Source organism: Marmota monax, unplaced genomic scaffold (assembly GCF_021218885.2).
Source record: "Marmota monax isolate L192 unplaced genomic scaffold, Marmota_monax_Labrador192_F-V1.1 WCK01_AAM20220418_F8-fsc00238, whole genome shotgun sequence".
NCBI lineage: Eukaryota > Metazoa > Chordata > Mammalia > Rodentia > Sciuridae > Marmota > Marmota monax.
The window spans coordinates 2,015,921-2,034,019 of NW_026693175.1; the positions used below are offsets into that span (position 1 = coordinate 2,015,921).

At 55.0% G+C, this 18,099-nt stretch overlaps 1 protein-coding gene across 1 annotated transcript in view; it reads left to right on the forward strand.

The window, feature by feature from the left end:
- Spmip9 (sperm microtubule inner protein 9) overlaps positions 1-17,700 on the forward strand; it is a 47,946-nt gene extending 30,246 nt beyond the window's left edge. The window contains exons 3-5 of the mRNA XM_046455951.1: positions 14,914-14,950; positions 15,587-15,679; positions 17,266-17,700. Coding sequence (XP_046311907.1) covers positions 14,914-14,950; positions 15,587-15,679; positions 17,266-17,700 — 565 coding nt within the window. The remainder of the gene's footprint in view (positions 1-14,913; positions 14,951-15,586; positions 15,680-17,265) is intronic.
- Positions 17,701-18,099: the final 399 nt, after the last annotated feature.

The window sequence follows — 18,099 nt, forward strand, 5'->3', positions numbered from 1 at the left end:
AGCCGGGCACAGTGGCACCTGCTTATGATTCCAGTTGGAGAGGCTGAGGCAGGAGGATCGTGAATTGCCGAATTCAGCCTCAGCAATTTAGCAAGGCCCTAAGAAACTTAGTGGAACCCTGGCTATAAATAAAATATTTTAAAAGGGCTGGGGATGTGGCTCAGTGGTTAAACCCTTCCTGGGTTCATCTCTGGTGACCCCCCCCAAAAAAAAAGAATTTGTATATTTTGTCTTTTTTTTTAGATGAAGCTTTTCATAATGGACAACAAGCGTGTCTGTGAGCCTCACCAACCTGGCCCTGGCCTCCCCTTCCCCTCCTCCTCCGTGACCCACAGCACTACTGATGATCTGCTCTTCAATGTTGGTGCCCTCCCCCTGAGCCCCACCCCAGCCCCATCAGTCACTGAGGTCTAGGCCTGGGGCTCCCACCCGTCCTTCCCACCAGTCCGTCAGCACTCTGAAGCCTCCGTCCCTCCTGGCCTCCCTCCTGGCCTTCCTCCTGGCCTCCCAGCTCCTCTGGGATTCCCTGTCCTGAGCTCCCACAGTCACTCTTTCACCCACAGAGTGAATTTCTTAGAGAGTTTCTTGTTTCCAAAATGCGTCTAGATTCACAGGAAGCAGCAGGAACCGCGCAGAGGTCTCCTCTCCCATCCACCCACTTCCCACTGGGTGTCCAGGGACCCCCACTGTCAATGGGGAAGTGGGCGCGGCATATCCTCAGGCCCATCCAGAGCTCAGCCTACCTGCTCTCGTTCACACGTGATGGTGCGTGTGACTGCGATTTTGCCACAAGTGTGAGCTCACTCAACCTCCAGTACGTCGAGAGGCAGAGTTGGCACCAGGCTCGGTGGCACACACCTGTGATCCTCAGGGCGGGAGGCTGGGGAGAAGGATCACAAGTTTGAGGCCAGCCTCAGCAATTAGCAAGACTCTGACTCAAGGTGACATGGAGCCAGGCATGGGGCTCAGAGGTAGATCCACTACCCACCAACGCAAGGCCGTGAGGTCCATCTCCAGCACTGCACACCGCCACCCCCCTCCCCCGCCTCCACCGGCCTGTGCCAACCCCAGACGCTCTGTCTCTAGGATTTGCCATTTAGAGAGCGAGGTATCAGAAGAAGTCTGCAGCCTGTGGCCTCTGGGTGGCCTTTCCCTCCTGGCTTATTGCCACGTTGCTGTCCCAGCAGTGGCCCCTTCTCACTGCTGGGTGAGCCCCGTGATGTGACTGCAGAAGATACTTTCAGACTCCGGGAAGTAGCTGTGCTGACTCTGCATCAGCCACCGACCAGGTACAGCCAGAGACACCCCTTGCTCTCAGGGGGTCCCGTGGCCAGGGGAACACGGATTCTTGAGAGAAGGGCTTCTTTAGTGTGGAAACTTTGGCCCCCCAAAGAGGACTTCCCTGGGAATATCCATCAAGATATCTGTAAACTTTAAAAATATGCTCAGTATAATCAATTTAACATTATCTGTGGCCTTTTGTCCACTCCTTGCCCGTGATGCAGAAGGGCATGTCCAGCACCTTCCATCAGTGGACACTGTGGACCAGGACCATGTCTTTGGTGTCAAACAGCACATTGCTGGATACAGCCAACCCATGGTGCGGTCCAACTGGGGCTGCAAGATGGGGACGGTTCTTGGGGAGATGACAAAAGGCGAGTGTCAGGGATGGCTTCCTAGAGGAAGAACCTGCTGCAGGAGAGTTCTTGGAGGAGTGCTGGGTCCCCTGGGAAGAGCAGGACCAGCCTGGGGCTCAAAGGAAGGCCCACCAGCATCCTTCTCCTGCTGCTCACCTCCTCCGGACTCTGCTGGAATTGGGCTGCAGGGGCCAGGAAGCCTCTGCCCACACCAGGTGCTGAGGGGGCAGGGAGCGTCCCCTCACCTCGGGGGTGAGGCCGGCTGCCACCTGGGTGGTCGCTTCCAGAACTGCCAGTGTCCTGTTGCTCTAGGCAACGGGCCTCCAGGGGTCTGCCCTGGTAGCCAGAGGAAACTACAATGGAGCCCTCCTGCTCCAGGGCCTCCTTGCTGCTCTGGCCCTCCCAGCACTCGGACAGTGGCCAGGGTGTCGTGCTGAGGGTACAGGGCCACAGCACACGTCCAGCCATGGGGAGGAGATCAGGCAGCCCATCTTGCGAGAAAACCCTCAGTGGAAATCAGGTGCTAGAGTCTATTTGTTTGTTTGTTTTTGTTTTGTTACAGGGGATTGAATCCAGGGTGCTTGATCACTGAGCCCTTTTTATGTTTTATTTAGAGATAGGGCCTCAGTAAGTTGCTTAGGGCCTCACTAAGTTGCTGAGGCTGGCTTTGAACTCGTGATCCTCCTGCCCCAGCCTCCCGGGCTGCTGGGATTACAGGTGTGCACCCTTGCATCCAGCTACAACTGTAAGGGAACGCAGAGCATTTGCAAGCAGGTGACCTGAAAGATGGCAGCTGGACCTACAAGGCCCCCTTGGTGCCTGGGGCCTGAAACAAGCTGGCCATTTCAGCACAGGGGAGATGGGGGGGGGGCAGGACAGAAGCCGGGCAAGCGGCAGAGGCAGGCCAGTTCTGACTGCTCTTAGCCCCCTGTTATGGCCACCCCTGGGTCTTGTGAGGGGAGACTGGATGTCCTTGACATAGATCTATTGAGGATCTACTCTGAGCCAGCTCAGACCCAGCATGGACTACTGAGGGGGTAAATGTGGGTCTTACACTCACAGGAATGACTGGCATATTGGAATATTTTGGTTGCAAGTAACAGAAAATTCAACGTCAGCTGATCTAAACAATAAAAGAAGTTGTAACCTCAGTAACAACCATGGATCTGGGCTCCCTCTGTGAGCTAAGATTGGACTTCATTCTCTGTGACCTTCTCTTCTGAGTGTGGGATCCACTGAGGCTGGCCTCTCCTTTGGTCCCACAGTGGCCACAGCGGCCTGCTTCACGCTGGGGAGGGGGCATCCAGCAACCAGGATCTGGGAGCCCACCCCTGACTATGCATAAGGAAAAGGAACGAGAAGCCCTGTTTTGTCAAAGTACCGGCTCCAGTGCAGCACCTCTGGGAACTTTCTAGAAATGGGAGTTTTCACCCTGAGGGTGGGCTCAGCACTAGGCATCCAGGCGAGGTTGACGCCGCTCAGTTTACTCAGGGGCTGATCAGAGCCGCCTGTGGAGCTGGTGTGGTGTTTCTGCTGCCCAGAGGCCTAACGGCCACGCCAGGGCAGCAGGATGGACAGGATACTGGAGGGCCACCCTGATGGACATCGCCCTCAGTACTTAGATGACTATCATGACAGACTGTGGCTATTCTGTACCGGTCACTGTGCACTTTGGTGCCCTCTAACTTGCCGGGGCTGACTTTGAACCTGCGACCCTCCTGCCTCTGCCTCCTCAGCACGCGCATTATATTTACACCACTGGTTTTCCCTGTTTTTTCCACACGGCCATGCAGAGCTAAATGACCTGCGCAGGAATCACACTGGTGAATGGCAGAGCCCTGTCTTTAGACCTGTGTGGGGCTGGTGACGTGGCCAAGGGTGGAGCACTTGCCTAGCACGCGTAAGGCCCTGGGTTCAATCCCCAGCACGGCAGAACACAGAAGGAAAAACAACCTTAAGTCTGTCCCCAACCTCCAGTCCAGCCACCATTAGGAACAGCTATGGGGCACTGTCTTCATGCATTACCCATAGACCTTGATACAGCTGCACTTATGTGATTGATTACCCAGATGCACACGCGCATGCGTACACACACACAAACACACACACACACACACACGAAGCCCATTAAACATCGTGGAGGTACAAGGAGTAGGAACATGTTTTTTGTTCATTTATGGGTGCATGGCATGTAGCAGCTGCTCAATAAACATTCATAGGAAGGAAGGGGTGATGACAGCTCCCAGGTGCTGTCATACACGAGTAGTTAATCGGTTCTGATTAATGATAAAGCTACACTCAAGGTTCTGGGAAGAAGAATGGAGAATTTTTTTTTTTTAACCTGTGTATATGACATGTCACAAATGAATTCAGATAGAGAGGACATCTCCAGGGACTGAAGACAGTTTTGTTTGTTCTAGTTGTAGATGGACACAATACTTTCATTTTATTTTATTTTTATGTGGTGCTGAGGATCGAACCCAGTGTGAGGCAAGCACTCAACCTCTGAGCCACAACCCCAGCCCCTGAAGACAGGTGTTTATGTAGAGCTATTTGATAAATGCTGTGAAACACAGGGATCAGTAAGGGCATATATTCACACAACTTGTCTTGATGTTTTCTTTTTCTTTTTTTTCAAACATTATTGCTACTGCTTTTGGAGTTGTGTCGTGGTTGCTGGAGTACACACAGAGGGTAAAATCAGCCTTTACGATTTCCAGTTGTTTTCTATGCCAGTGTAACAGAATAGAGGGCCTCTTGACAGCTTGTGACAATGCTCCACTCAGAATCAGACAGGATGGGACCCTGAAAGATGATTGGGGACAGGCTATCCCCAATCCTCCCTCAGTCGGGTCCAAACTTCAGGACACAGAAGACCTCGTCAGCTCCTGTTTAAAATGCTGATTTCTGTCCCCATTGCTGCCTCCCAGTGAAATTCTGAGCTGGAAGATCTGGAGGGGACCTTGGATTCTCTTAGCTATCACACCGAGAGGGACAAGGACAACACTTAGGACCCACCTACTCATCTTGAAAGTGCTGAGACCAGAAGAGTGGGTCCCTCAACCTCGCCCTGCCAGCTTGTGCCTGCGCATCACAGAGCTGACCCGCGATGAATGGCAGCCTGTCAGCTCGACCTGGAGGCAGCGTGCTGCCTGGGGGGAGATGCGCTCACAGATTACACCTGCCGCATCAGTCAGGCGGGGTGAGGACCGGCAGGACTTACTGATGGCCAGGTGCTTTCAACATCCCGTGGCCGACCCAGCACTGACCCTGGACACAGGTCCCAAAAAGCATTTGAAAGAATTTAGGAAAGTTGACGGAGGGACAGCGAGACAGAATATGCTTGGCTGACGTTTCCGTAATTGTTAGGCAAAGAGGGTCTCTAAGGGGCAATGGCCGGCTTCCAGGTCTCTGGGGCCCAGACTCGGCAGCTGTCCATCTTCACTATCAGCAGCTGCGGTCACAGCAGCCATCAGTAGTTAGTGAGCACTCCCGGGGCCGGGGTGGGGGCACCCTAGATCTGCACGGGAAAGAGCCCCTGGGCTATGAGTCTCCGCTCCTCTTCCGGTCCTTTCCGCACAGGACCATAGCCAGCCATCTTGGAGACTATCAGAGTTGTTTTGATGTCATACATACGTGCCTCTCCTGCACATGGGCTCTTTCTGGTTCCGCTGGTCCGAAGAGATTGTTTTCTCTAGAAAGAGACTGCTGTTCCCCAGGTGAACACTGCTCACACCATGTTCACCTCCTCCGTTTCTGCCAGTGTAGACATAAGTTAATGCAAGTTTTTCCAATTTCCAGCCATGCCTGTCCTTGGCACAGGGAGCGATCACGGCTGTGTGACCGACATCTGGAAAGGCAGCCACAAGGTCAAAGGGACAGCACTGACCTCCTGGGGAAACCTCCAGCTGCCCTGAAAAGGCTGCTTGAGCTGGGCATCATCTTCTCCTGCCCTTGACACTGAGCTCCTGGTCCTCAGGTCTCCGGGTCAGGCTGGAGGACGCCTGGCCTTTCTGCTTCTCCAGCTCACAGAGGGCAACTCGTGGGCTGCTCAGCCTCTATAATCATGTGAGCTATTTCTCTCTCGCTTTCTGTCTTCCTTCCTTCCTCCCTCCCTCCCTCCCTCCCTTCCTTCCTTTCTTTCTTTTTCTTTCCTCCCTCCTCCCTTTGTTCTTTTCTTTCTTTCTCTCTCTTTCTTTTTGGTACTGAGGATTGAACCGGACGCTTCACCCTGAGCCACATCCCCCAGCCCTTTTGATGGTTTATTTAGTGACAGAGTCTCAGTCAGTTGGTTCACTAAGTTGCTGAGGCTGGCTCTGAACTCGTGATCCTCCTGCCTCAGCCTCCTGAGCTGCTGGGATGACAGGTTGCCCCACTGCACCCGGCATATGGAGAGTAAATCTCTCCCCGTCTCCCTTCTCTCCACTCCTCTTCCTGATCTCTACATCTCTGTCTCCACACACTACTGGTTCTGTTTGTCTGGGGAACTTTAGTATACTCATACTCTCTGTGCCTCATTTTCCTGCTTACCCAGTAGGCAGAATAAAAAGGACCTCTGCATGTGGTTAGGAGGAGGATTAAATGAAGTCTGTCCACATCCAGCTGTCAGAACCCTGCCCAGCATCAAGTCACCATGCCAGTCCTCAATGCACAGTGCTTGCAGGCACCTGGCCTCTGGCCGCTGTCCTTTCTCCTCCACTCTTTTCTTTCCTGGCTGTGCTGCTATCTTTCCCATACTGAAATTATTCACTTATTTATTTTTGTGCTGGGATTAAATCCAAGGGTGCTCTACCCTGGCTCCAACCCCAGCCCTCTTTATTCTCTCTCTTTTTTTTTTTTTTGCATATTTTTTAAATGTGCGGTGCTGGGATTGAACCCAGGGCCCTGTGCATGCCAGGCAAGCACTCTACCAACTGAGCTACACCCCCAGCCCTATTCTCTATTTTTTTTTAATTTTAGTTGTAGATGGACACAATATCTTTATTTTATTTATTTATCTTTATGTGGTGCTGAGGATTGAGCTCAGTTCCTCACACGTACCAGGCAAGTGCTGTCATCACTGAGCCCCAGCCCCAGCCTATTTATTCTCTGTTTTGGGACAGGGTCTCCCTGAGTTGCCCAGGCTGGCCTGGAACTTGCGAGCCTCCTGCCTCAGTCTCCTGGTCACTGGGACTACAGGTGTGTGCCACTGTGCCTGATCCCACACTGATCTCTTAGAAGTCCCCATTCGTGCTGGGCAAGGTGGCACTCATCTGTAAGGAGCAAATCAGGAGGCTGAGGCAGGAGCAGCCTGGGCAATTTAGTGAGATCCTGTCTGAAAATAATAATAAATGGGGGACTGGGGAGTACCTCAGTGGTAGAGCACTTGTTTAAGGCTCCCTTCACCCTAGGGGAATGAACTAGCGCACTCTAGTCTATCAAGCACGCACTACTGGTGGGAGTTGAGCTCAGGAGGACATTCCCAGGACCTTGCCCCATTCTCCTGCAAGGCTGACACTTTTATCTCATTTTATCACTTCCGGTGGAAATGGAGAGGACAGCATAAGTCACTTACCCACTGACACACCGTGTATAAGCAGCAGCGCTGAGTTCTACTGCAAAACCAGCTTGCCCTAAAGCCTCCGCTGTGATCGCCCACATCCCCTGGGCCTGCACTGAATGTCCTTGGTGACCAGCCACAGCCTGACCTTTAAAAATCCCCAGCCACCAAAGACACAGTTACAATTCTCATGGACAGGTCTAGTCTGGCAGGCTGGGCGGGAGCCAGGAGGGACCTTCCATGGGGGGTGGGCAGCCAGAGTGGTTCTCTCCACTGTCAAGAGTGCGCAGCCTGCAGGGGTGGGCCAGGTTTGAACAAGAGGACCGCAGCCCGGGGGTCCTCGGGTCCTCGCTGTCCCTGCTCTAGCACCTGCCTCTGCCCTGCCCACCTGTGTCGCTCATGCCTCTCCCAGCCTGCAAAGAGCTAGAGGCAGGATCTTGTAGTGGGCTCTTTAATCATCCCGGACACCACTCCCTGGGCAGCTAGCACCACCGTGCTCTCCTAGGGCCACTGAAGTCAGCGCACTGCACCTCCTTATGGGTGGTTACTTTCTCTGTGGTTATGCAATCCGTAGGTCTTGAGGAACTTTTACTACAGTCCATGGTGTTACTGTTCAACAGTACACAGTATGTTCTTGTATTTTATTGCCAGTTATTGCCTTCAATCTCTTCCCGTGCCTAACTGTAAGTCACACTTGATCATAGATAATGTATGTCAGGGGAAACAGAGTCAGACATATAGGGTCGGGTACCACTCTGCAGTGCCGGCAATCTGGGGGTCTTGGGCCTTGTCCCGGTGGATAGGGGGGCACCCCTGTACGTGTGTTGACCGAGGACGCTAACTTCCTGAGGTCCTGTCTCTGCCTAATCACCTCGCAGGGTGCCCACCCTGCACACCCACCACCTTCAGGCAGCGCAGGATGGCGCTGATGGGCTGTCCACCTCTGTCCCAGCCCTGGAAGGCTCTGTGTTACAGGGTGGGTCCCAGGATGGGAAGGTCCCCCAGGCCGTGGAGTGGAGGCCATTGAGTGGCCCAGGGGAGCCCAAACGAGTCTTCAGGCGTGTCCACTCAAAAGCTAAGCGTGCCCAGCTGGCCTCCTGTCCTGCCTGCTGTGCGCGGGGGCTGCCCTTGGTTTGCCTGCCCTGGGCTCCCCTGGAGGCCGGTCCCTGCAGGAGGTGGCCCTTCAGGAGGGGGCATTGGTTGGGCCTCCTGGGGCCTGGGCCTGAGGGGGGGTGGCAGCTCACCGCCCTCAGTGTCCAGCTGTGAGCAGCCAGAAGCGGTGGCTGTAATTAAAGGCCCTAATCCTGGCCTGGGGCCTTCCATGGGCATTATCGGGTCAGGAAGGAAATGGATTGTAATCCCCTTATTAGGAGGCTGGAGGCTCCCGCTCAGGAGGCTTTCCTCCTGCGAGTTGAGTCCAACGTGAACCTGTTGGGTTTACACAGACAGGAGCTGGGGCAGGCACTCCTTCCAGGCTGCAGGGTGACATGGAAGTCACTCTGGGGGCATTCCCTAACAATCATTAAGCTCCTACGGCATACCAGGCCAGGAGCCAGGTAATCAATTTACATGTTTTTCTCCTTCCATTTTCACATCCAAGGCCATGAACCCGTATGAGTTGTTTTATCACTAAAAAAAAAAAAAAAAAAAAGTAGATTTAAAGGTGAATATCGCCACCCAAGGAGGGAGGGGCGGATTGAAGGAGGCTTGTTGAGAGCCCAGGGAGCGTGGTGTACACTGGGCATTGATCCTGTCCACACATCTTTTTTGCATCCTTTCAAATAATATTTATTTTATTTTATTGGTTTTTTGTACTGGGAATTGAACCCAAGAGTGCCTTATCATTGAGCTATATCCCCAGCTCTGTATGTTCTATTTTGAGAGAGGGTCTCACTGAGTTGCTGAGGCTGGCCTCCAACTTGCCACCGACCTGTCTCAGCCTCCCCAGTTGCAAGGGTTACAGGCATGCGCCAGGCACCAGGCTAACTAATGTTCATTTTAACGTCCCAGAACTTCTACATTCACATTCCTATAATGCAATTAATTCATTTTTTCCTGCACAGTTTGAAGTAAAAACTTACATGTGATTGAAATGGTGCGGTGGCGCACAGTTGTAATCCCAGCAGCTTGGGAGGCTGAGGCAAGAAGACCCAGAGTTCAATGCCAGTCTCAACAAAAGTGAAGCCCTAAGCAACTCAGTGAGACCCTGTCTCTATATAAAATACCGAAAGGTCCCAGGACGTGGCTCAGTGGTTAAATGCCCCTGGGTTCAATACCTGGTATCAAAAAAAAAAAAAAAAGTACAGGTGACCCCTTTGCAGTCTGCCAAAGTGGACAGGAACCAGGAGAAATACAACTGTTTCATACTCTGGAAACACAAGATGGACTCACCGTGGAAACGCTTAACAACAGTAACATGTGATGCTGTTCAGGGCAGGCCCAGGCGCTCTGGAGGCTGCGATGGTCTGCGGCGGAGGAGGTCCTGCCACACAGGATGTCAGCTACCCTGAAGGGGACCCTGAGGCTCCTGGGGCCAGGCGCCTGGCCTGTCACAGCACCAGCCTCTCGCAGAGCATCCTGCTGCATCTAACATGGCCTTGCTGGAGCCCAGAGGTTCTGCAGGAATCCAGGTGCAGCGAAGGAGGCAACCAAAGGTGCCGGAGGGAGGCCCGCATGCTGGAACACTCCTGGGAGGCCGCAGGACCCCCTGCTGCTGCCAGTGTCCCCCGCCCCCCACAGGGCTGCCTGGGAGGCAGACTTAGGGACTTAGAGAGCCCTAACAACTCCAGGTATCACCGGGTCACCAGCGCTCGGAGCCTGCTCCTTGCCCACGGGATCCCTCTCCGGAGGCCCTTCAGCTATAGACCGAGCCCTACTGCGTTCCTGGCCTTGCTCCCCGACTTGCGCCTCCAGTGTTTCCTTCCTCATCAAAGGACCCAGGGGCTCCTTCCAAAAGGCACCTCTCTGGGCCTCGTCCCTGCCGCTTCCATTATAACCATGGCTGAACCCTGGACCCTCTCCTTTCAAAATGCCCCTCAACCAATCCACATCTCTCCAGGTCCGCTGGCACCTCGTCTCACCCCCCAGCCACCTTCATCACGCAGGGGTAGAGGATAAAGTCACGGACCCCCCTGTGCCCAGGGAGGGAGCTCCCCGAGTTCCTCCACGGTCTGTGGAGCAGCAGGGCTCGGCTTGCCCAGGGCTTTGCCGGTTCTGCAAGGCTAGCGGCCACGAGCTCCTCCACGTTGGGTCTTAGTGCTGGAAGAAATGACTGTGTGCTTTGTCTGTCCCAGTGGACAGCCACCACCTGCCTGGCACAGCCACCAGGCACAGCTGAAAAGTAAATTAGCCACACTAATGAGAATGACCATCTGTGAATCCATCAAATCAGTCAGAAGCAGGCGAAATCGCAGACACACCAAATCCATGTTGGCAAACCAGGCCTGTGAGTTATGGAGCACACCAGACCACCAAGGATGCACCCCCAGACCCCCAAGAGGAGGGGCACCTGGCATAGAGCCCTTCAGGAACCTGAGCCACCTTGGCAGGACCAGGCCGGGTTCCCTCACAGACACGCGACACATGCGCTTGACTACTGCACCCTCTCCAGGTAGCTATGGCGTCTGTCCCTCAGATGGTCCAGCTGCCTGGACCCTATCACCTGGTCATTCATCTTGAGCGAGTGAACCACAGCCAGGAACCTCAGGACCTCTGCTTTAGCAAAATGTGGTTTCTCCTGTCTGTGACAATCACAGAAGTCCCACTCCTCAGGCTGACACTGTGACACTGCCCTGTCTGGACCTTGGCCTGGAAGAAGTCCTGTGCTTTGGTGGCTCTGCGCCCTGCAGAAGTACCTTGGCCGGTCCTAACCATGTCACCACCTGCAGTGACCCTGTGCCTTCATATCTGCTCTCTGCTCTGCTGTCAGTCCAGCCTGCCGCACCCTGGGGCTGCCTGGCCCTTTCCCAGCCTTGCTGTGACCACATATGTACCTGTGTCAAGTCTGATTGTGGCTGGAGTGTCACAGGTATTAGGAAGCAAGACTGGTATGAAAGGACCGGTGATGGCCCAGCTCAGGCCTGCCAGGTGACTCACCAGTGTTCAGTGACCTGCCAATGAGGAAAGAGGCTCAGCCTGCGAATGTGTTGCTGGCACTGAACACGACATTGTGACATTGCGCACAGCCACAGTGTTTGGCCTGCGTTGAAGGCACAGCACTCAGGATGCCATGCAGGAGGCCTCTCCTCTCTGCACTGACAGAGCTGCCTCTCCAGCCCTCCGGCATGGAGGACTATCCCCAGGACCAAGCAGGTCTTCTCTGGCTGCCCGGGGCTGGATGGGCTCCCCGCCCAGCTCCCTCTGTACGCTGTCATAACTGCCATTAAAGACTCGCCTGTGTGATTCTTTAGGAATTTGCCTACTATCGAGCTGTAAGTGCCGGAGGGCAGAGGTCATCTCTGTTTGTTTATCACTGTCTGGGCCCTTACGGGTGCCTGGCATAGAGCCCTTCAGGAACCTGGGCCACATTGGCAGGACGAGCCTGGGTTCCCTCACAGACACATGTACTTGACTCCTGCACCCTCTCCAGGTAGCTATAGCGTCTGTCCCTCAGATGGTCCAGCTGCCTTCTTCTGAACTTACACCATTGATCAGGGCAGCAGGACAGTAAGTATAGACTCACATTGTTTAGCAAAAAAGGACCTGTTCTTAGTAGTTCACTGGGTGTGGGGTGTGGTGGCCATGCCTGTGATTCCAGCAACTTGGGAGGCTGAGGAGCAAACCGACACGAGATTCACTCGGGCAGGGACCGAGTGAGGGGGCCTGGGCTGCTGCCCCTCAAGGGCCTTGGTTCTAAGCAGGAGCACACTGCCCCGCGGCACAGCAGATGTGGAGCCCACGTACTGTGCACACTGCCCTGCTGTCCTGGACTGACGGGCGGCCTCTCCTGGGCATGCGGGGACGCACGCACTGCCACCTCGCTGTCCCAGGCAATAGGAGTCTCAGCCCTCTAGGGTCTGCTGGGACTGCGTTCCAGGGTGCCTGCTGACCGCACTGCCATGAAGGGGCACCCACAGTGTCAGCATGAGGCCAGGTTGCAAAGGCTAGTGGCCCGTATTTCCCTGAAAAAGATTATGCTTGGGCCACAGAACCACTGGCCTCACCAGCCGTCCCTTGTGGAATTCCTGCTGTGCCCGCTCCCTGCTGTCTCTTTCAGCTTTATCGGATTCACAGGAACTTTTTTCTTTTTTTTCCTTTTCTTTTGTACCAGGGATTGAACCCTGGGGCACTTAACCACTGAGCCACGTCCCCAGCCTTTTTTATTTTTATTTAGGGACAGGGTCTCACTAAGTTGCAGAGGCTGGATTTGAACTTGCGGTCCTCCTGCCTCAGCCTCCTGGGCTGCTGGGATGACAGGCGTGCGCCCTGGGCCTGGCTGTGTATATACACACCAGTTAACCGCTGCTCTTTGTTTGCTTTGTTTTTCCCTTTTGTGGCACCAGAGGCAAGCACTCTACCACCGTGCGAGGCCCTAGCTGTTTATATTTTGAGACAACGTCTGGTTAATTTGCCCAAATTGACCTTGAACTTGTTATCCTCCAGCTCAGCCTCCTGACTAGCTGGGAATGCAGGTGTGCAGTGCTGTGCACCACTGTGTACACCATGCACCACTGTGTATACTGGGGACCACTGTGTCCAGCTATCTTAGCCATTTTCAGTGACAGTTCATAGGCACTAAGCACAGCCACAGAGGTGAGCAGCCATCACCACTGCCTATTCCCGCACCTCACCCTCTTCCCACCTCCGTGCCCATTTAAACATCACTCTTCATTTTCTCTTCCCCCAGTCCCTGGAAGCTCTTCCCTCATTCTGTGAATCTGGTTGGACTAGGCACCTTAATTAAGTGGAATCATACCTCATTTATTTTTTCGTGATGCTCTTTTTTTCCACTAAGTACAGTATCTTCAAGTTTATGAATGTTTAGCATCAAGGCTGCGTAATATTCCACTATGTGTATGTACCACATTCGGATGATCCATTCATCTTCTGATGGGTGTTGGGCGTAGTGAGTCATGCTGCCTTAAACACCGGCATACACATGATGTGTTTGAGTCCCTGCTTGCAACTGTTTGATTTATAACAACTAAAATTGCTGGATTGTGTGGTGAGTCTGGGATTAACCTCTGGAGAAAGCACCGAACTATTTTCCGTAGCAGCTGCTGCCCCTGTGCATGATCACCAGCAATGAACAAAGGCTGGGATTTCTCAGTGCCCTCCACTACTGCTCTTATTTTCTGTGTTGTATTGTTTTTCTGATTTTATTCATCCTAACGCATGCAAAAGAGGGTGGGATTTGGACGCAGAGTGAGCGGCCCCCCCAAGCAGCAGAGGCTTGGGGACTGTGGCATAAGGTAATTCAGCTGGACAGTCTGATGTCACAAACCACCTGGGATTCTGTTCACCTGCTTCTCTGCTTGCTGTGCAATGTCGGCAGTGCCTGATCCTGGTGCCACTCAGTGCCACCAGGGTTCATGTTGGCCCTGGGGTGCAGACTGCTGAGGCTCTCCCTGAAGATGTGAGCCAGGCACGGGGCACTGCCATGCAGGACAGCTGACTCACCACCACTTCACAATGGCCAGGCCTGTGACCACAACAGCCCCATGGCATGGGTCAGGCTGTCTCAGCACAGGTGTGGCATGGGACACCACGGCAGCTCTCCCTGCAGCAGGGGCACTTGGGCTACAAGGGCAGGAACACCGTGCACGCTGGCAGAAGGAGGGGTAGGCTCCGAGCATGGAAGAGGGTCCACAGCCCTGGAAGAGCAGTTGTCTGCACAGGAGGGACATGGGGCCAGCTGAGCTGTGCCTGCGCCCCTCCTACTGGCCACGGCTTGCTCAGCAGAGTGAATGGAGCCCTCATCAAGAGTGTCAGGTCATTGGGCACAGAGGCCCACACCTGTGATGCCTGCTACTCGAGAGGCTGAGCAGGGGGATGGCAAGTTCAAGGCCAGCCTGGGTAGCTTGGCAAGACCCTGTCTCAAAATAAAATAAAAAGGGCTGGGGATCTAGCTCAGTAGGAGAGCTTCCCTGGGTTCAAGCCCCAGAGCTTGTGACCCCCAAGACTCCCAAGGGTCCACACACATGCAGTGGAGTGAGCTCTCTGAGCTCACGGGTGCTGCAGCCGAGGGGCAGGCTGGACTTGGAGCTGCCGTCCTGAAACCCAAATGCAGAGCTATTGACTCTTGGCCCAGAACACGCCTGCTCCTGTGGGGTGCCCGGGACTGGGCCTGAGTCAGCCTCCCCCAGGCAGGCTGAGCCTCGGGCCCGTGGGAACTGGGTGCGGGGAGCTGGCTCCCCAGGGCCTGAGTGTGCATGTCCTGCAGTCCAGCCTCAGTGACTTCCTAGGTGGAGTGTTTACACCATGGAATTGGCAGGAAATATGGGCTCAGGGCTTACATTCCCTACACAGGTGGTGGTTTGACATTTCCCACAAACCACCTGCCCTCTGTCTGCCTCTCCTGTGGGAGAGGTAAATCTGATGTGTGAGAGGCCTTAGGTCCCCTGACCCAGGGCCCCTGTCCACCATCCATGGGTCTCTGGTGCCTCCAGCAACCCTGGGTGGGGGCTCTGTGCAGGGAGGTGGCTGGGAGGTGGGAGGTACAGTCAGGAGGAGCAGGAGCAGGCCTCGGTCGGCACGACTGTCAATGGTAGCTGCTGGCTAACCAATTTGTCCCTCTAGAGCCTTGGACATGGAACGTACGGTGTACCCAGGACAGGTGAGTGGTGTGGTCCCCTGTGACCATCTCAGCAAGGAGCCCCAGGAGAGGACGGGGCTCTTTGGAGGCTCCCTCTGCTCATCTGGAGCAAAGGCCTTTGTTTTTATGTTTTTGCAACAGGCATAGAGCAGCTAAGCATTACAGCATTCTGGGATCTATTTATTTATCCAGCATGCATTTATTAGGCACCCTCAGCGTGCCAGGCACCTGTGCTGGGCTTGGGCTACAGAGATGCCTAAGACAAGGTTCTTTTCTCACGACACACCACAGGACCGCCCTGGAGGGGGGTGAAACTGCTCTCCGAGCAGAAGGGAAAGGGTTTGATTTCGGTGAGGTGGAGAATGGAAGGTTGGGAGAGAGACTTTGGGGGAAGTGGCACTTGATCTGGGTCTTGAAGGATACCTAGGAGTTCGCTGGTGGGAGAAGAGGGAACCCTGTTTCCATCAGGAGACAGCAGGGTGCAGCCCTGAGACAAGTGGGAAGAGGAGCAGCTGGACACGCCGTGGTGGGGAGGTGGTGAAGGCAGGTGGATGCCAGGCCCCACAGCTGGCCCTCGTCCTGCAGTGAGAAGCTCTTGGATGGCTTAGAGGAAGGGTGACGAGACGGGATCTTCTTTCCCACTCTCCCTGTGCTTAGGCCCCTGTGGATTTAGACATGTACCAGAGCTCCTACATGGTGCACTTCCAGCCTTATGGGAAGCACAGATACTCCAGGGTCATGCCGGGAGAGGTAGGACAGTGTCACCACCTTGACACCCACTCAGCTCTCCACCCGAGTCACCCTGCTCATCCCCTATGAGTGCAGACCTTACACACTTACCAAAAACAACACCCAGTGCCAGGAAGCCTGGCTCAGAGGCCCTGTGTGTGCGCACGTGTGTGCCTGCATGTGTGTCTGCATGTGTGTGCCTGCATGCGTGTCTGCACCTATGTGTCTGCATGTGTGTGTGCACGTGTGTGTCTGCACGTGTGTGGGCACTGGTTAAAATGCACATCATATAGAAATTATGCACACAGCCAGGCACGGTGGCGCACACCTGTAATTCCAGCATCTCAGGAGGCTGAGGCAGGAGGACTGCAAGTTCAAAGCCAGCCTCAGCAACACAACGAGACCCTGTCTCAAAATAAAAAGTCAAAAATGCTGGGGACATGGCTCAGTAGTCAGGCCCCCCTGGGTTCAGTCCCTCCTACTGCAAAACACAAACAAAAAAGCACCACGTAGGAAAGACTGTAAATTATACATGACATTGACAGAGGGAGCACCAAGTACCCACATCACCACTCAGGGCCCCCCACGCCCGCGCCTCCTGTGTAGCCCCAAGCCCTCCTTCCTGTGGGCCTCCTGTGCAGTGGCTTCTCCCTATGTGTGTCCCTTTGAACAAATGGCCTTTGAATGTTCTCACGTGTTGGCCTGGGCCACTCACACCCTCCCCTGGCCTTCATGACCGAGCGCCCTGGGTGACCTAGCAGGGGACTTCCCCTTTCCTCTGGGCACTTGTCCCACTCAGCCACACCTGGCCACCTGGCCTGTGGTGTTCACCCACCCAGAGGTGGGACGGGGGTCTGGGGGAGGCCGAGCCCCTTCCTCTCTCCAGCAGAGGCACCCATGTGTGTCCCCCCAGTAGTGGACGGTCACTCCTGTCCCCTACCCTCTGGCTGTCATGGGCATTGCCAGGCCTTTGACTGCTGCTCAGTGCGTGTGGTCGTGGTTCCAGTCATGACTGCAGATGGGCCGTCTCTTCCCCAGTGAGAGGTCGTGCCCTGTCGCAGGATGTCCCCTGTTGCAGGCTGTCCCTTGTCGCTACCCAGCGGGCGCCAGGTGGGCTAGTGAACCTGCAGGGCGCTCAGATGCGCCGGGCTGGCAGCCTCCGGGGGCCGCACAGCAGGAGTGGTCTCAGTCGCTGGTTTGTACTGGACATAACTGTCATGTGCACAGTGGTCAGAGTCACTATCATTCCTCTCCCGGGGCCTCTTTCCCCACCCAAAACAAGACCCAGACTGAGGGAGGTGTCGATCCACAGACGGGAACCCAGAGGGAGCAGAATGGCGGGCCACGCAGAGCCAGCAGCTGGGGCAGATGCACACGCAGATGTTCCCACGTCCACGAAACATTCTAGAAAGGCACAGACACCGGGGGCTTCCCTGGGGGAGCAAGCCTGAGTCCCACCTAAGCCCTCTGTCCCCCAGCAGCCCCTCTGCCACTTATACCACCACGCAAACAGAGTTTAGAACTTTTAAAAATAAAGAAAAGCACTTTGGGGTGCATGGGGAGGCCGGGTGTCCCCCTCAGCCCTGGCCTGTGATCTGTCTCCACAGCAGGCCAAGCTCGATGCCCAGCTCCGCTACAAAGAGTTCTATAGGCCTGTGGCCAGCCCCAACCCCAAGCTGGAGGATGGGTTCCCCGCCTTCGAAAGACCGCTCATGACTGCCAGAGACCAGGGACTGCCTGGCTTCTTCCCTCCACAGGACTCTGGGGCCAGCGCGGAGTCGGAGTCGGGGTCGAGGTGCTTGCTGTCCAGCATCTGCCCCTGGGCGTACCCGGCTTCCCCCAACCTGTGCCTGGCCCAGGGCGACCCCAATAAGCTTCCCCAGATCACCCACTTCCCGTGCCTCCTGGAACCCTGGCACCAACCTGCTGCAGTGGAGGGCAAAGGCTACCTTCTGCTGCCTGGCTGTCCCTGTCCTCGTCACCAAATGCTCAAGGTCCCCATCTTGTATCGGTGGGGGCCTCTCCTGCCATTTTACCAGTAGGAGTGGCAAGGACACCTGCCAAGGGCTGTTCCCAGGGCACGTGGGAACCCTGCACCCACTGCTTTGCCTTCGGGTACCCAGAGGGATATTGAAAATAAAAGGGACAGATTCCAACTAGACTGACAGTCCATGCATTCCTCCTGCTGCCCCTGCCCCAGGGCACAGCCTCCTCCCTGCAGAGGGAGGAGGGCCAGGGTGCGTGGAGAACTGAAATTGGCCACATTTTGTTGTGGTTACGAGTCCTGCTCCACAGCTCCCTCCTGCTGTAGGTGCCTCCTCCCACCAGGTGGGGACCTGGTCCCCAGGCTCGTGTTACTGGCACGTGGTAGTAGGGCCTTTGGGGAGACACAGGATTTGATGAGGTCATGGGGCTATGATGGCATCCGTGGCCTTACAAGA